This window comes from Tachyglossus aculeatus, chromosome 5 (assembly GCF_015852505.1).
Source record: "Tachyglossus aculeatus isolate mTacAcu1 chromosome 5, mTacAcu1.pri, whole genome shotgun sequence".
Taxonomy (NCBI): Eukaryota; Metazoa; Chordata; class Mammalia; order Monotremata; family Tachyglossidae; genus Tachyglossus; species Tachyglossus aculeatus.
The window spans coordinates 64,561,099-64,579,087 of record NC_052070.1 but is presented as its reverse complement, the minus strand read 5'-3'; the positions used below and the strand labels follow the sequence as shown (position 1 = coordinate 64,579,087).

The following is a 17,989-nucleotide window of genomic DNA, read 5'->3' as shown; positions in this document are numbered from 1 at the left end:
CTACAGATGACACCGAAGCGCACGGATTGTGTGACTTGCCCAAGATCATCCAGCAACCAAGTGCCAGGCCTGGGATTACAATCCAAGTCTCCCGACCCCCAAGCCCATGCTCTTCCTCTGGCCGTGTGTTTCCACGTCAGGGATGGTTCTGGAAGAGGAAACGGACCAATGCACGCTACTTCACAGACCCACGTTTTCAAGGAATGTAGTACATGCCGGTTCTGGGGTATTCCTCTATTTCTGACTCTGGAAAAAACCTTCACTTACTATTAGAGTATTAGTAACCATTGTAATGCCAGGGCTATTTGAATTCCGTAGTTAGGCAGGCTTGAATAGGAAGTTCTATCTTCTGAAGTAACCCAAAGATTTTCTTTTTATTAGGATTTGTAATGCAATAATGAAAAGCCACCCTCAAAGGAGTGACGTTTATAAATCCGATTTGGATAAGTGTTTGCCCAATATCCAGGAAATACAAGCTGCCTTCATAAAACTTAAGCACCTATGTGTTAATGGTAATTCTATGATTCTTTTTGTTAGGAGTGGAGATTTGGTTTGATTAAAAGTAGGAGGAGTTGTTTCTTTAATAGTGAGAATGAGTTCGTTTGAATATTAGACACCTGTCGACTTGTTTTGTTTTGTTGTCTGTCTCCCCCTTCTACACTGTGAGCCCGTTGTTGGGTAGGGACCGTCTCTATATGTTGCCGATTTGTACTTCCCAAGTACTTAGTACAGTGCTGTGCACACAGTAAGCGCTCAATAAATACAATTGAATGAATGAATGAATGAATATTTTGTATGTATTTAGGTGAGAAAATGTTTCCTAGGAGTCTCTTTAAATCAAGTAGATTGCTTTTCCGTCTTCTGAAACTATTAACCTCAAAAACATCTTCCGTTTGGGTTAAAAGTGTTGTCAAGATTCCTAACTACATTTCTTAAACCACACCAGTGCATATTCAAAGCCAGTTCCCTTAAATGAAAAATGGCATGCCTAACATTTGCCCGGTTTATTCATTCGGTTTTCAGTGAATGGTGATTTAAATTGTATCATGAAGTCATAGTGATAGGATTTACTAGTGTCGAACACTGTGCTAAATGCTGGGATAGATACAAAATAATCAAAAATAGACAAACTCTCCCCCTGCCCCACGTGAAGCTCCCAGTCTAAGAGAACGTGTGTATTTGCTACAGAACCTTTTGAAGAAACAGAAGAGAAATGGTTGTCCTCACTGGAAAGCACTCGGTGGCTGGAATATATCAGGTATGTACAAACCTTTTCCTTAAAATGACTTTTAATGATGTGTTTGCCATCCTCCCTAATGTAATGATCATTAAATACAACTCAGTGTAAATGGGTAAGAAGTGTTGGAGGTAAGCAGTGTTTTGATGTGTCTGTAGTGAGCAACAAAAGAGACTTTTGAAAGCATGCATTTTCTCGGAATCCTAAAAAAAAGATTGGATTTTTGATAGTTTAATGGTGTTCTTTTCCTTTTTCTCTCCTAGATCATTCCTTAAGCATTCTGCTGAACTTGTGTACATGCTAGAGAGTAAACATCTTTCTGTAATTCTTCGAGGTAATTAATTTAGAATTCCATAATTTAGTCGGTTGATATACACCTCTTTCAGTGATATTTTATATATTCTCTGTTTATGCAGCTGAAGTGTAAAGTAATTGAAATTGTTTTTGGCTAATAACTTTTATCCCTGTCGGCACATCACAGCGTTTTAGTGTATCATACGAGGAAAGTGGGATGTTTCAGGTGTTGTTTCCGATAGAAAGGGCTAGAACCACAATTACAAGGAACATAAGTGAGTTGAACCAGAAATGATTAGGAAAGTGCTTGATAATTATTAAAAAAAACCCCAAAATCCCTGTACTGAACAAAAAGCTGTAATGTGCTGGACCGATATTAGCATTTGAAATAACACTTCACAGGGGTACTAAGTGCCGATTAAAACAATTTTACTGATCCGTTAAACATAGTGACCATACTTTCTGTTAGGTAGCATTTCTAAATGCAAATACCTGTTCTTTTGAGTTATTGTAACCCATCTTCTAACCAGCAGGAATTTCAGTCATACTGGTAATTCTTAATTCTCTAATTGTTTTAATCTTGTTTTGGATGGAATACCTCTGAAATGCTGCTATTTTCCCCCAAATTGTGTTCCTTAGAGGCAGCGTCTGTGTAAATGCACTTTCTATTTCTTTCCTTAGTTTGCTGCTGAGAGTATTGCTATCACTGAAAGGGTTATTGAAAAGTCCAAATAAAATTTCACGCCTCGTTCGATACCCGTGAGCAGTAAGACTCGGAGTGAGGTCCAAAAGCCCAAAGCGGCAACACAGTTGGCCCCTCTGCGCCTCAGTTACAGCCGGGATGCGCGGAAGAGCTGAATCTACAGATTTTAATGTAGTTTTCATTTTAATTTTATTTGCAGAGGAAGAGGGTAGGGACCTGAGTTGTGTTGTAGCTTCTCTCGTTCAAGTGATGCTGGATCCTTACTTTCGGACGATCACTGGATTTCAGAGTCTTATACAGAAGGAATGGGTCATGGCAGGATATCAATTCCTGGACCGGTGCAACCATTTAAAGAGGTCTGACAAAGAGGTAAGGTTAAAACTGATAATCGTCACGACTGTGTTAGTGGACTCTTTGTATCGATAGTGAAGCCGTGAAGCAGCATGGCTTAGTGGAAAGAGCCCGGGCACTGAGCCACGTTGCTTCTCTGTAATGGAATAGCAGTAATGTTGTGGGGGAAGCTTAAGTGTGGGGGTTGAGAACATCAGGCCAAAGTTGTGCTTCAGAAACAGGAAGGATGGTATCGTCAGCTGTGACTGGGGAAAATAGGTGGAGGAGAAGGGAATATGGAAGGGAAGACGGGGTTGGGTTTTGGCCGTATTGATTTTAAAGTGCTGGCGAGCAGCCTGCTAGAGATGTCCTGGAGGTAAGAGAAAGTGTGAGGCTGCAGATGAGGTGAGAGGGCGAGGCTAGAGAAGGTGATTTGGAAGTCATCCGCAAGTATAAAATGAGAAGGGAAGAGGACCCAGAACAGAACTGTGAGGGACATCCAGGGTTAGGGGGTTAGAGATGGGGGAAAAAAGGTACTGAAAGAGGCAGACAGCAACAACCAGAGGAGAACCAGGACAGTATGACGTAAGTGGAAAGAGTTTGAGATTGAGTTCTTGTTCTGGTTCTGTGCAGGAAGTGGGGTTAAAATACCCATTCTTCCTTCTTAGGCGCAGAACCCTGTGTGCAGCTTACATTGTTTCAACCCCCCCAGTGTTTAGCACATAAAGGTTTAATAAGCACCATTATTGCCAGAGAGAATGGGGGCCCACTCATTAATGACCACGCAATAATTCCTTTTAAGGTCTTACAGACTAGTACAGATTGTCTATATTCATCAAAACAAAAATTCAAAGTCTCTAGTAAATCTAGTTTACCACCACACTAGCCACAAGCCACTGGAGAGAAAAGGGAAAGGTAGCCGTCAGACGTTAGGTCGCTGATTCCGTTAAGCGTATGGCCAGTAATGGAATTCCATTTTGACACTGGGCAAACTGTACTGCCCCAGTTAGAACAGTGCTTTGCACATAGTAAGCGCTTAATAAATGCCATCAAAAAAAAAAGTGTTTCCCGTTATCTGTCATAAACATAGGCAATGAAATGCCAAATCAGCATAGGGAAGCGGAATGGCCTATCGGAAAGACCACACGCCTGGGAGCCAGAGGACCCGGGTCCTAATCCCATCTCTGCCAATTGTTTGCTGCGTGACCTTGGAAAAGTCACTTAACTCCTCTGTGCTTCACTTTCCTCAACTGTAAAATGGGGATTAAATAGCTGTTCTCCCTCCTACTTAGACTGTGAGCCCCATGCAGGACGGGGACTGTGTCCAATCTAATTAACCTGTACCTTCCCCAGCACTTAGAACAATGTTTGGCACATAGTGCTTCACCAATATCACGAAAAAAACCCAACGATTGAGATGTTAAAAATTGAGGGAGTCACAAAAGATATGATCAGGAAAGGTAGTAATAATAATAATAATAATAATAATAATAATAATAATAATAATAATGACATTTATTAAGTGCACCCAACGATTGAGATGTTAAAAATTGAGGGAGTCACAAAAGATATGATCAGGAAAGGTAGTAGTAATAATAATAATAATGGCATTTATTAAGTGCTTACTATGTGCAAAGCACTGTTCTAAGCACTGGTGAGGTTACAAGGTGCTCAGGTTGTCCCACGGGGGGCGCACAGTCTTCATCCCCACTTTACAGATGAGGTAACTGAGGCCCAGAGAAGTGAAGTGACTTGTCCAAAGTCACACAGCTGACAATTGGCGGAGTCTGGATTTGAACCCATGACCTCTGACTCCAAAGCGCGTACTTTTTTTTTTTTCTAATAAGCCAATGTTTTGGGACCATCTTATGCCAGTCAACTGGCCATCATTTTCTGAAGTGCCTGAACAATTCAAATCAGGAAGTTTGTAGGCATTGGTAAGCAATCCACCTTGCCAAAGCATTATTTAAAAATCATGATCAGTTCTGAGAGGCAGGCATTTTCTGAAATTCTCTGCATTAAGAACTTTCATTCATTCATTCAATCGTATTTATTGAGTGCTTACTATGTGCCGAGCACTGTACTAAGCACTTGGGAAGTACAAGTTGGCAACATATAGAGACAGTCCCTACCCAACACTGGGCTCACAGTCTAGAAGGGGGAGACAGACAACAAAACAGAACACGTGGACAGGTGTCAAAGTCATCGGAATAAATAGAAATAAAGCTAGATTGACATCATTAACAAAATAAATAGAATAGTAAATATGTACAAGTAAAATAAATAGAGTAATAAATCTGTACAAACATATATACAGGTGCAGTGGGGAGGGGAAGGAGGTAGGGTGGGGGGGTGGGGAGGAGGAGAGGAAAAAGGGGGCTCAGTGTGGGAAGGCCTCCTGGAGGAGGTGAGCTCTCAGTAGGGCTTTGAAGGGAGGAAGAGAGCTTAGCTTGGCGGATGTGCGGAGGGAGGGCATTCCAGGCCAAGGGGAGGATGTGGGCCGGGGGTCGACGGTGGGACGGGTGAGAATGAGGTACAGTGAGGAGGTTAGCGGCAGAGGAGCGGAGGGTCAGGCTGGGCTGGAGAAGGAGAGAAGGGAGGTGAGGTAGGAGGGGGCGAGGGGATGGACAGCCTGGAAGCCCAGGTTGAGGATTGAGGCGTTTTTGCTTGATGTGTAGGTTGACTGGCAGCCACTGGAGATTGCTCTTTTGGTTTTAGCACCAGAAAAATCCTACTAACTGGGTAACTCATAAATTCACATTTGGAAGTTCTGAGTTTTTCAGTCAACAAGGCTTATTAAAATAAGACAGGTTTAAGAAGTAGGAAATGTGTCTATTGTCTGTATTGCCACCAGGCATTGTGAATGAAATGTATTAAGCACCTGCACGCACAGTGCTCTGAGTGGTCATGCTAAAGATTCTAGATTCAGTGTTGATACATGTTGAATAATTACTGGACTCGCAAATTCAAAAAAATAAAAAAAAATCCAAAGGTGCAGGTAAACTACCCAGCAAATAACAGGTGAACACATTCCCCCAGGGGTCAAAATTGTGCAACTTTAAATTGATGAAGCCCCTCTTATGGAAGTTCACCGACTGTGGTTAAAGCAATCTCATTGCTCATTCCTGTGGATGGCTGTAGAAAGCTGGAAATTATGAGTACATTATAAAATAACACGAATACAGTTTTGTCACCTCTGCTGTCCCGAAACAGGGTGAAATTCACAGCTGGAAAAATACAGCCAACAGTCTCCCTCCCCAACTCCAGCCTGCCATCCGGATTCTCGTTGCTTGATGCCAGGGACCGTTTTTTAAGCAGCGAACTGCACGTCGGGCGGCTCTCTGGAGAATCCAGAGTATCCAAATTGATTTCTAATTAATGGGCTTTTGAGCACACTTCTTCTTTCCTAAGTTCCTCAGGACACCAGCACATCTTTACTTTGAAACCGGTGAAAGCCCCCAAGTTGGATCGATAATGTTGTGGTTTTGGTTATCATCATCAATCGTATTTATTGAGCGCTTACTGTGTGCAGAGCACTGTACTAAGCACTTGGGAAGTACAAATTGGCAACATACAGAGACAGTCCCTGCCCAACAGTGGGCTCACAGTCTAAAAGGGGGAGACAAAACCAAACATACTAACAAAATAAAATAAATAGAATAGATATGTACAAGTAAAATAAATAGAGTGATAAATATGTACAAACATATATACATATGCAATATTGGCATGTTCTCTCTGAGGATGTTAAAGCTACTTAGTTTTTATTCACAACTGATATTAAGTTATGACTCTTTTCCATTTTCTTTTACAAGTCGCCCCTGTTCTTGCTGTTTCTGGACTCCATTTGGCAGCTGCTAGAGCAGTACCCGGCAGCCTTTGAGTTTTCGGAAACTTACTTGACCGTGCTGTACGACAGTACCCGAATCTCACTGTTTGGCACTTTTCTTTTCAACTCGCCTCACCAACGAGTAAAACAAAGCACAGTGAGTATGGTCCCTTCACTTGGAGACTGTTCTTCTAAAGGTAGTCCAGGCCAGAGATGCCTTTCCTGGTTGCCCCAAAGGTCCCGATTTCAGAAGGCCCTTGGAGGTTCTGCGAATGCAGCAATCAATCAATCAGTCGTATTTATTGAGCGCTTACTGTGTGCAGAGCACTGGACTAAGCGCTTGGGAAGTACAAGTCGGCAACATATAGAGACGGTCCCTACCCAACAGTGGGCTCACAGTCTAGAAGGGGGAGACAGAACAAAACCAAACATATTAACAAAATAAAATAGATATGTACAAGTAAAATAAATAAATAAATAGAGTAATAAATATGTACAAACATTTATACAGCAGTATACTCTGTGGGCCATGTGGGGACACAAGATGTCTTTCTGTCCCTTTTCTTTGATGATCAATTGCAGAGGGAGGCAGGTTTATCAGAGAGGGAAGAAAGCGGACAGCACCCGGTGGTAAACCCTTCCTTCCTAACACAGTTGTAACGTGGGGATGTTTTCCTATTTCCTGACCTGCTGCAAGAACTTAGAACCAGGAATGTCGTGCCCACTGGTGAAGAAAGCAGGATGACTTGGGAAAAGAAAATGGGATGAAGTAAACGCTGCACCCTTTGTTCTTAGTTCATGAATTCTCAAAATCCTAAATGAGATACCATCATCATCATCATCATCAATCGTATTTATTGAGCGCTTACTGTGTGCAGAGCACTGTACTAAGCGCTTGGGAAGTACAATTTGGCAACATATAGAGACAGTCCCTACCCAACAGTGGGCTCACAGTCTAAAAGGGGGAGACCTTCTATTAGAATAATAGAATTCGAATAGAATAGAATATCATGAGAAGCAGCATGGCCTAGTGGCTAGAGTACAGGCCTGTGAGTTAGGAGGACCCGGGTTCTGATCCCGGCTCCGTCCCGTCTCTGCTGGGTGACCTTGGGCAAGTCACTTCACTTTTCTGGGCCTCAGTTACCTCATCTGTAAAAAGGGGATTTAGGCCGTGAGCCCTATGTGGAACAGGGACAGTATCCAACCCAATTACCTTGTATCAATCAATCAATCATATTTATTGAGCGCATACTGTGTGCAGAGCACTGGACTAAGCGCTTGGGAATCAATCAATCGTATTTATTGAGCGCTTACTGTGTGCAGAGCACTGGACTAAGCGCTTGGGAAGTACAAGTTAGTAACATATAGAGACGGTCCCTACTCAACAGTGGGCTCACAGTGCTTAGTAAAGAGCCTGGCACCTAGTAAGTGATTAACAAATACCACAATTATTATTCAGTGCAATGAAACCCAATCATTTTTGGTTTACTCTGTAGGTTTATTAACTTGACATTCCTTTAACCAGCCAATAATTTCCTTCCCCTTACACGTAAGTAAATACTTCACATCCTCTGCTTATAAATTGGGAACATTAATACTTATGCCCCTCAGGTGTTTGTAAAGTACCACGACATCCTCGAATGGGAAGTTCTAAATAAATTCAGAGTACTCAGCTGCCTATACCTCAGCTAGCTCACACTCCCTTCCTGTTTTCACCGTATTTTTCGCCGTATGATCTCAGTATTTTTAAAACCGCCAAAAGGCCTCATATAAAAATGCAGTGGCAAACGCAGAATTGGATTCTTCCTTTCCGTTGGCTTAATGTAAGCCTCTCGGGTTTGTGGTTCAGTCTAGTTGCAGATCTTACTTTTATGGAGAGTGCTTGACACTCATTTTAGACTGTGAGCCCACTGTTGGGTAGGGACTGTCTCTATATGTTGCCAATTTGTACTTCCCAAGCGCTTAGTACAGTGCTCTGCACATAGTAAGCGCTCAATAAATACGATTGATGATGATGATCAATACAACTTCTGTGCTAAGGCAGGAAACTGGCAGTTGCTTTAATTGAATGGTGTCGGCACTGCTGCTATTTTCTTTACCTTTCCAGCGGCAAAGATAGTGAGGCCAGAATGTAAGTTTAGACACCCACCTTTCTGTCTTCTGAAGCCTCTGTAGGTGTGGCCGGCAGACTGGTGGTTGTTTAGGGAAAATCTGACCTATTATTCTTCCCGAAGCAGGAGAATATTTTTAGTTCTCCTTGAGAAGATCATAGTCCCCGCTCAAATTTCGTTGCCTCAAAGTGACCTTCTCTGCAGCACCCTTTTATCATCTGCTCTGCTGGAACCTGGGATTTCAGAGTGCATACAGGGAAAGAGCAGAGGACATAACAATCAATCAATCAATCAATCAATCGTATTTATTGAGCACTTACGGTGTGCAGAGCACTGTACTAAGCGCTAACATCAGAACAGTTCCAGTCTAGTTGCTGAAAAAGCCTCCTACCCTAAATACTGATAAAACAGCATGGCTTAATGGAAAGAGCCCGGGTTTGGGAGTCAGAGGTCATGGGCTCAAATGCCGGCTCCACCAATTGTCAGCTGTGTGACCTTGGGCAAGTCACTTAACTTCTCTGTGCCTGTTACCTCATCTGGAAAATGGGGATGAAGACTGTGAGCCCCACGTGGAACAACCTGATCACCATGTCTCCTCCCCAGCGCTTAGAACAGTGCTTTGCACATAGTAAGCACTTAACAAATGCCATCACTATCATTATTATTATTATTGTAACTAAATTTTCTCTTCCATTTCACATAGTAGGCCCTTTATGAGAAAAGTTGCCCCCTCATTGGGTTGGGAGTGTCCAAGTGGACGCTAACATAATTTTATTTGATAGGGCTCTGCTTATTTTGGTGACCATTAAAACTGTCTTGTAAACTCATTCTTTTTCGGGAGACATTTTGCATAGAGAAACAGCATGGCGTAATGGATAGAGAATAATAATAATAATAATAATGGCATTTATTAAGCGCTTACTACGTGCAGAGCACTGTTCTAAGCGCTGGGGAATTTACAAGGTGATCAGGTTGTCCCACGTGGGGCTCACAGTCTTCATCCTCATTTTCCAGATGAGGGAACTGAGGCCCAGAGAAGTGAAGTGACTTGCCCAAAGTCACACAGCTGACAAGTGGTGGAGCCGGGATTTGAACCCATGACCTCTGACTCCAAAGCCCGGGCTTTTTCCACTGAGCCACGCTGCTTCTCAGAGAATGAGCCTGGGAGACAGAATCCCTGCTCTGCCATTTGTCTATGACCTCTGTGACTTGGGGCAAGTCACTTCACTTCTCTGGACCTCAGTTCCCTCATCTGTAAAAAGAGGATTGAGACTGAGTGGGACGGGCACGGTTGTCCAACCCGATCTGCTTGTATCCACCCCAGCGCTTAGTACAGTGCCTGGCACAAATCAAGTGCTTAACAAATACCACAATTACTGTTATTATTAAGAGCACAACCTCCATATTAGAGTAACTCGGTGTGTGTCCTTTAAGCCGGACTTCCTGACAGACCTCAGAGGATTTTTCAGCTGCTCCGCGTTTCATCTGAGAAATGTTTTCTTTTGCAGGAATTTGCTATAAGCAAAAATGTCCAACTGGGAGATGAAAAGGGCTTAAAATTCCCCTGTGTTTGGGACTGGTCTCTTCAGTTCACAGTGAAGGATACCACACTCTTCTACAACCCCATGTACATTGGAAAGAGTACACCAAATGTGCAGAATGGCTCTGTGAAATCTTTCAAGCGGACAAAGGTAACGATTGAATTATCCTACAAACAGAGATCTGCTTAAATGTTTGTTTTTGCTTACACCGTAAGTGAGAGTCTAGGATAAGTTAAAGTTTTCTAGGGGCTTTGTACTGTGGCGATCAATTAGAAAATAAAATTGTGATCTCACTTTCATTCCTAAATATCTATCAACTGTAGATTCCTTTTTTCCTGTCCTGAAATTTTCCAGCTCAAGTCCTGACTTTTAGTCATCATCAATCGTATTTATTGAGCGCTTACTGTGTGCAGAGCACTGTACTAAGCGCTTGGGAAGCACAAATTGGCAACATATAGAGACAGTCCCTACCCAACAGTGGGCTCACAGTCTAAACATTAGTCCCTAATTACCAAGTCATGTAAGCTATGTGGTTGTTTCTAATTGGAATTTTAAAAGTTAGAAATGTTGAAGATCACATCAACAAAGGCACTGAGAAATAATAATAATGGCATTTATTAAGTGCTTACTATGTGCAAAACACTGTTCTTAGGGCTGGGGAGGTTACAAGGCGATCAGGTTGTCCCACAGGAGGCTCACAGTCTTCATCCCCATTTTACAGATGAGGTAACTGAGGCCCAAAGAAGTGAAGTGACTTGCCCAAAGTCACACAGCTAAGTGGCAGAGCTGGGATTTGAACCCATGACCTCTGACTCCAAAGCCCGGGCTCTTTCCACTGAGCCACACCGCTTCTTCAAATAGCAATAGAAGCAGTCTTATCCCTATGTACGTACTGTCTTTGATTTCACTGAACAAACTTGGGAATTCATACGTGTAGCTTATGCAGTGAAATGAAAGATGTGTGCTCCGTCCAAATTAATCCAGTTGAAAAGCCTTAATGGAGCACAGACAGTGAGGAGATTGACCAGTGAGAGTAAAAAAAACTAGGAAAATTGGGTGGAGGGAAGAAGGTAACCCACAGTACATTAAAAACTAGAATGTGGCCATGCCAGAATATTTTGCTTCATAGACCAACCTAGGGCATTGCCCTTTTTCTCTTCCTCTTTTGCTGCTCAGGCAAAGGAGCCACTAGGAGCACTTTATTATTATTATTATTATTATTATTATGGTGTTTAAGTGCTGGGATAGATATTCATTCATTCATTCAATCATATTTATTGAGCGCTTACTGTGTGCAGAGCACTGTACTAAGCCCTTGGGAAGTCCAAGTTGGCAACATCTAGAGACGGTCCCTACCCAACAGTGGGCTCACAGTCTAGAAGGGGGAGACAGAGAACAAAAGAAAACGTATTAACAAAATAAAATGAATAGAATAAATCAGGTTCAACATGTGGCACACAGCGTTAAGTTGGAGGAAGAACCGGAATCGTCATTTTGCAGAAGAGGGAACTGAGGCACAGAGAAGGGACGTGACTTGCCCAGCGGCTAAGTGGCAGAGCTGGGATTCAAACCCAGTTCCGGTGATTCCCAGGCCCTGGCTCTTTCTTTAAGGCCGTGCCGTTTCCCACAAAGTGTGGAACTGCAGCTGCTGCTTGCGCCCCAGCCGTCTTACCCAAACCAGCTCTTAGCCACTTTTCCACTGCCCGTTCTGAAGCGGTAGTTGTGTCTGAGACCGAAATTCTCAACGAGTTGGGCAGAACGACGTCATTCTTACAGCCGTTCCGTCACTAAATCTTTGACCTCCCGATGACTGTAGCGAACGCCGTAACCCCAGAACAATAATTGCACCTGTAAATATTTTTCTCGGCAGAAGAATTACAGCTCTACGTTAAGAGGCATGCCCTCTGCTCTCAAGAACGGAGTCATCAGCGATCAAGAATTACTTCCCAGGAGGAATTCGCTGATTCTCAAACTGAAACCGGACTTCCTGCAGCCAGCCGACGACCGGAGCGACGGCGTGGAGCGGTATTTTCGAGACTGGTTTTCAAAGCCCGTTGACTTGCATGGGGTAATTCTGCCACGCCTTTCCGGGGCCCACATAAAACTGTGGAAACTCTGTTACTTCCGCTGGGTTCCGGAGACTCAGATTAATAACGGCGGCTTCATTACGGCCTTTCACAAAATCTCCCTACTAGCCGACGAAGTAGATATGCTCAACAGGAGTCTTCGGCAGTACAAGAGCAGCCCTTTACGAGCTAGCTGTTCCGAACTGGATCAAAGCAGGCTTTACTTTAGAGCCAGTGATCCCAACGATCCCGCTGGGACCCCGGAATTTCTCTCCTCTTCATTCCCCTTCTCCCCTGTAGGGAACCTCTGCAGGCGAAGCATTTTAGGAACACCTTTGAGCAAGTTCTTAAGCGGTGCCAAAATATGGTTGTCCACTGAGACACTAGCAACCGAAGACTGAGGTAGAGCGATCTTTCCACTCCGGGGGAAAAACCGTGCGTGTTTTCCCCGGATTAACACCGCTAGCCGTGGCATCTTATGCTGTAACGATTTTCTATTCAAGAATCGTAGAAATTTGCACAGACGCTCTAAAGCAAACTGAATCTTCAGTGGCAGAAAAACGTTTTAAGTAGTGAAATTTTGTTTGGATCATTTGAGTTAAGCTCATTTTCAGGCGGTAAGGAAAAGTTCCACTTGCCAAAACAGAAACCGAGGGTAGTCATTAATCAGATGTAGGCTGTTGGCTAACCTTTCTTTCCTCCAACTATTGACTAGCACTGCCGATATTAACACCAAATAGCAAGTTAGGAAAGTGAAAGCAAAATCAAGGACAATATGAAATTACTAGAATATGTTGCTAGACGAACGTTTTGGGTTGCAAAAAGTACAGATTGCATTACTTCCACTGACACTTTATCCGCAATTTGTTGCGACTGATGCAACTTGACACACATGCAGTTTACCGGTTATTTATTTTTCTCCAATTTGGTAGGGGGGGGGGGTCTCCTGAAGACCGAGCTCACCTTGATTTCACCGGAACTATAAGATATGCACTGTTAACCTTAAACCATTTGCTGTAGATAATAATAGCTTTAGAAGTGCCTTTAATTGAAATGAATAATGAAGATGTATAAAGCACAGGGAAATTTAATTTCGTTTGTAACTAGGGAGTTAATGCCTCTGCTACCGCGTTAAACATTTTTATATTGAAACTCGAAGCAAACTGGAAGTCATCGCTCGTCTCTCCCTTTAAGCGGGAAAATAGTTAAATGCTGCGATCTTACACGAAGCTGTTCGGTCTTAGCAGCCTTTCCTGCTCACCGAAAGAAGTCCACTGCTTACAGAAACTTTTATCGGTGGGTTATCGGCTTCTCAGTTCAGTTTCTATTTTGGAAGATAGGCAGCACCTCTTAATTAACATCCCAGACAGTTTAGACTGGGTTGAAGCCTTGCATGCAAAAAGACTCCCTATGGGAGTTTCTTTCTACTACCACTTTCCCCTGGCCCACCAAAAAATTTCCAGCTTAAAAGGGGTGGTGGTAAGTGAACTCATTTGTTTACACTTGATTAAACTGCCAAAATTCAGTTGGGGTTTTTTACATTTAACCTTGGTAAGGAAACCGTTTTTCTAAAGTGGTGAGGCCCAGGATCAATAGCTGTTTTTATAAGGTTTGTTATGATTTGGCTACTTCCTACCTGGCGAATACTTTCCCTTTAAAAACACTGTGTGAATGTTGGCCTCTTAAGCTCAGTTTTGTCTTTGATCTAACCTTGAGTAAATTTTAAGTACACTAAAGCCCGAAATGCCCACCTGTAGCCTAGGAAATAAGAGGTTTTCATTTGTATTGTCAGCTTAAAGGGAAAGACTATTTAGAATAAGCTTTTTGACTGAAAAGCAGCTCTAGCCCATTTCTTTGAAGTCTATATTCCTTTTTTACCTTTAATGTCTCCAGAGTTTCAAATTAAATACTGTTTCGTGCCTGGTATCAAACATTTGCTTAGTTAACATAGTACCTCAATACTGAGGAATCAGCACTCTTCCCTTAAAAATGTAATTCATCTCTTTTAGTTAACTAATTTTTTTTTACGAGTTTAAAATTAGGTACTATAATACCGTTTTTAAAAAAATATATAGATACTTCTTTAAAATACTTATTTTTCTAATTGTTTTATAGCAAAATCCACTGCATTGATTATGAGGAATGTCGGACCTAATGAAATCTGAAATGGGAGAAATTCAAAATAGTATCTTTAGCTGGGGTGTAAAGAAGTGATGGTAATCCAACTGCAATCAACTAATTACTGCCATGTACAGTACCAATAAAACTTTATTTTTGCAAGAAATGTAGTGAAAGGTCACTAGGTAGTTAATAACTTTGAATTCTATAATTTCAGGTAAACACAGCTGACCATCGATCTCAGATGGACATTTATACTAAAGCCAAAAATGTCTTAACCTTTAACTTGAAATCCTAAGAGATGAAAAACACTGTTCCACCAATTCCTTTTAGTCGCCAAACCCTCTTACAGTAGAAGTAATTGCAAATGGTTTAGAGGTAACTTAAAACTAAAACCTTTGTGCCTAATGACTGTTACATGTACAATTGACAGGAAATTCTAAGTATAGAGCTTGTCACTAAGAGGGACTGACTGTGAAGGTGATTTTGTCAAATAAAAGTTCATGCTTTTCCACAGAAATTCTGCTGGTGTATTCATCAATATAAAAACATCCAATTAATCAGACTTATTCAAGCATTTTCATTTCAGCCGGAACCTCTCCACTCAGATATTTTGTTCAGACCAACAAGGTTACACTTACAACTGGAGTACGTGAAACTTGTGTTCTGGTAAGTACAGGGGTACCTGGAAGTAGTTTTAAAAAAGCAAAATTTGTACAGATTCAGGGCCTGCTGACGCCAACCCTGCTGTACTGTACAAGCCCAAGTGCTTAGGCTAGTGTTCGGCAAACAGTAAGCCCCCAATAAATACCACTGATTAAGCAATAAGGTTATAGAAGATCCATTTTCCCCCCCCCCCAAAGTTAAGCAAGCCCATGAAGGTGGCCCCACTCTCCCAGTATATAAAAACTGATGCTTAAAAGCAAGTCGTATACTCACCCCGCATGGCTTGACATTTAGCAGCAGAATACGTTGCCAACTTGTACTTCCCAAGCACTTAGTACAGTGCTCTGCACACAGTAAGTGCTCAATAAATACAATTGGCTGAATGAATGAATGAATGAATACGCACCCAAAAGGTGCGGTTATTAGCTTTCTTACCCTACAGCCCTTACCCAGCAGGACCTAAAATTCCTGAACTCATCAGCCTTGAAAAAACAGGTGCGGAGAAGGGTTAGTAGATACTCACCCTGCATGGCTTGACATTTAGCAGCAGAAGACGCACCCAAAAGGTGCGGTAATTAGCTTTCTTACCCTACAGCTCTTACCCGGCAGGACCTAAAATTCCTGTACTCATCAGCCTTGAAAAAATAGGTGAGGAGAAGGGTTAGTATATACTCCACCCTGCATGGTTTGACATTTAGCAGCAGAAGATGCACCCAAAAGGTGCGGTAATTAGCTTTCTTACCCTACAGCCCTTACCCGGCAGGACCTAAAATTCCTGTACTCATCAGCCTTGAAAAAATAGGTGAGGAGAAGGGTTAGTATATACTCACCCTGCATGGCTTGACATTTAGCAGCAGAAGACGCACCCAAAAGGTGCGGTAATTAGCTTTCTCACCCTACAACCCTTACCCAGTAGGACCTAAAATTCCTGTACTCATCAGCCTTGAAAAAATAAGTGAGGAGAAGGGTTAGTATATACTCCACCATGCATGGCTTGACATTTAGCAGCAGAAGACGCACCCAAAAGGTGCGGTAATTAGCTTTCTTACCCTACAGCCCTTACCCAGCGGGACCTAAAATTCCTGCACTCATCAGCCTTGAAAAAATAGGTGAGGAGAAGGGTTAGTCTCCTCCCCTCTAGGCTCAAGAGCCAAAGCCGCAGTAGCAAAATAATGCCGACCCACTCCCCAAATCCTCCCTTTGAATCTGCCTATTGGCCTCTTCCACAGTTCCAATCTAGCATACATCCCAAAAACCGGGCATGGTCCGTAGGAAAACAATCATTTGTGACAGGGTTCTAGGTAGAAAGGGGTGAAGATAAAATGAGGAGGCAGCGGGTATCTCGTTTGCTTTCCTTCTTCACCAGTTAGGGACGGCAGCGGGTGCGACCAATTGAGCGATCCAGGATTTAGCTCAGGCGCTTACTCTTGGCTCCAACTGCAACCACATGGCAGACTTCGACCTCAGCTCCCAGCTTCCGCAGCTCATCCAGCCAGATCATCTGTTTGTGGGAAAGGCGATCATTGGGTCCTTTCACTTCCACCAGCTGAAGAGATCAATTTAAAAGCAATCAGGATTCAGTAATGCACTGATGGCTGTTAAGTCTGTAGCCACAGACAATTTTTAGTATAATCAGTTCACGCGAAGTAGTTCCTTCGCTAAACCTATTATTTTGACACGTGACTTGTCAAGCCTAAAGGAACCCTTTGGAGAGGATGGGAAAAGGATTTCAGCAAGAAAAAAAAAACCGCTGAGGAAAATACCTTGCTCAGTGGAAATCATTGTTTTCTTTCAGAATGGAACCATTTATTCCAGGCCAAAGACTGATTTATAAACTAGAATTCTCGGTCATTTCAAACAGTACGTTTTCTAAGATAGAGTAACTGTGGTATTTGTTAAAATGCTTACTATGCGCCGAGCACTGGGCAAGAAAATCAGGTCAGACACCAGTCCCTGTCCCACGTGAGACTCACAGCCTAAAGGATAGGGGGAATAGGTATTTTACAGGTGAGTAAACTGAGGCACAGGGAAGTTTAGTGATTTGCCCAAGGCCAAACAGCAGGTAAGTAGCAGAGCAAGGATTAGGACCATTTTCCAGCTCTTTCCACTTGGCCATGCTACTTCTAGCTAATACTAAAACTAGTGTTCCCAAAATGACGGGGGCTCAAGGGATGAGAAAAAGCAAAGATCATTACTCCGATGAGACATCCTGGCAAGACTTCCAGACCTGGAGAAGACGCTTGGACTACATCCATTATTTGAAATGTCTGTAAAACTTGAATAAATGATGCTTATTTATTTATAATCCACACTTGGGGCCAACAGTACAGAATCACAACTTGAAAAATGAACAGCTTCAGAACTGAAACAAAAAAGCTAATGGATTTTGACATTATCTATAGTGCTACAACTGTAATAGGTTGGTTTCAAACTTTTGTCAAAGCGTAGAAGACAACAGTAACCATTCTGAGGCAAAACCTTGCTTCTTTATCAATTAACAATCTTGAAGAAATTAATTTTAAGAAAGCAACATAGCCCACTGGAAAGTGCACGGGCTTGGGCGTTACCGGACCTGATTTCTCATTTCAGCTCTGCCACTTGTCTGCTGTGGCACTTAACCTCTCCGTGCCTCAGTTTCCTCATCTGAAACTCTGCTATTCCTGTCCCCCCCCCCCCCATTTAGAATAACAAGGACCGGGTCCAACCTGATGAACTTGCATCTACATTTAATTATAATTTCAAGCCTAGAATTGCAAGACAGGAGAGAGTTGCTTGGGCAGAAACACAGCTTCATTACTCACAGACTTGAATGAACCAAGTCAACCAAAAATGGAAAAAAAAAAAACCACAACCCAGAGAACACAGACCAAATTGCTTCTCTTCTCTCAGGCCTAAAAATTCACTCTGCAGCTGCTTACGTAGTCCAAGTCACCTCCATGAAGACCTGACTTACCCACCGAAAGTTAGGGACACTAGGGCCTAGTCCTTTAGTTTAAAATAATACTACTTTGGCAATTAAAGCACTATATATATATATATACTTGAAGTGCTTCTCTCCTTCCTTATTTCACCTGTCTTCATACCATCCCTGTGA

General features: G+C 42.5%; 2 protein-coding genes across 2 annotated transcripts in view; one reads left to right on the top strand and one right to left on the bottom strand.

Moving 5' to 3' along the window:
* Positions 1-14,749, top strand: part of MTMR10 (myotubularin related protein 10) — a 65,121-nt gene extending 50,372 nt beyond the window's left edge. The window contains exons 10-16 of the mRNA XM_038746883.1: positions 382-512; positions 1,189-1,258; positions 1,501-1,571; positions 2,434-2,603; positions 6,380-6,550; positions 10,013-10,195; positions 11,916-14,749. Coding sequence (XP_038602811.1) covers positions 382-512; positions 1,189-1,258; positions 1,501-1,571; positions 2,434-2,603; positions 6,380-6,550; positions 10,013-10,195; positions 11,916-12,512 — 1,393 coding nt within the window. The 3' untranslated portion in view covers positions 12,513-14,749. The remainder of the gene's footprint in view (positions 1-381; positions 513-1,188; positions 1,259-1,500; positions 1,572-2,433; positions 2,604-6,379; positions 6,551-10,012; positions 10,196-11,915) is intronic.
* A 20-nt stretch (positions 14,750-14,769) lies between these two features.
* Positions 14,770-17,989, bottom strand: part of FAN1 (FANCD2 and FANCI associated nuclease 1) — a 44,303-nt gene continuing 41,083 nt past the window's right edge. Inside the window, exon 13 of the mRNA XM_038746881.1 lies at positions 14,770-16,441. Coding sequence (XP_038602809.1) covers positions 16,304-16,441 — 138 coding nt within the window. The 3' untranslated portion in view covers positions 14,770-16,303. The remainder of the gene's footprint in view (positions 16,442-17,989) is intronic.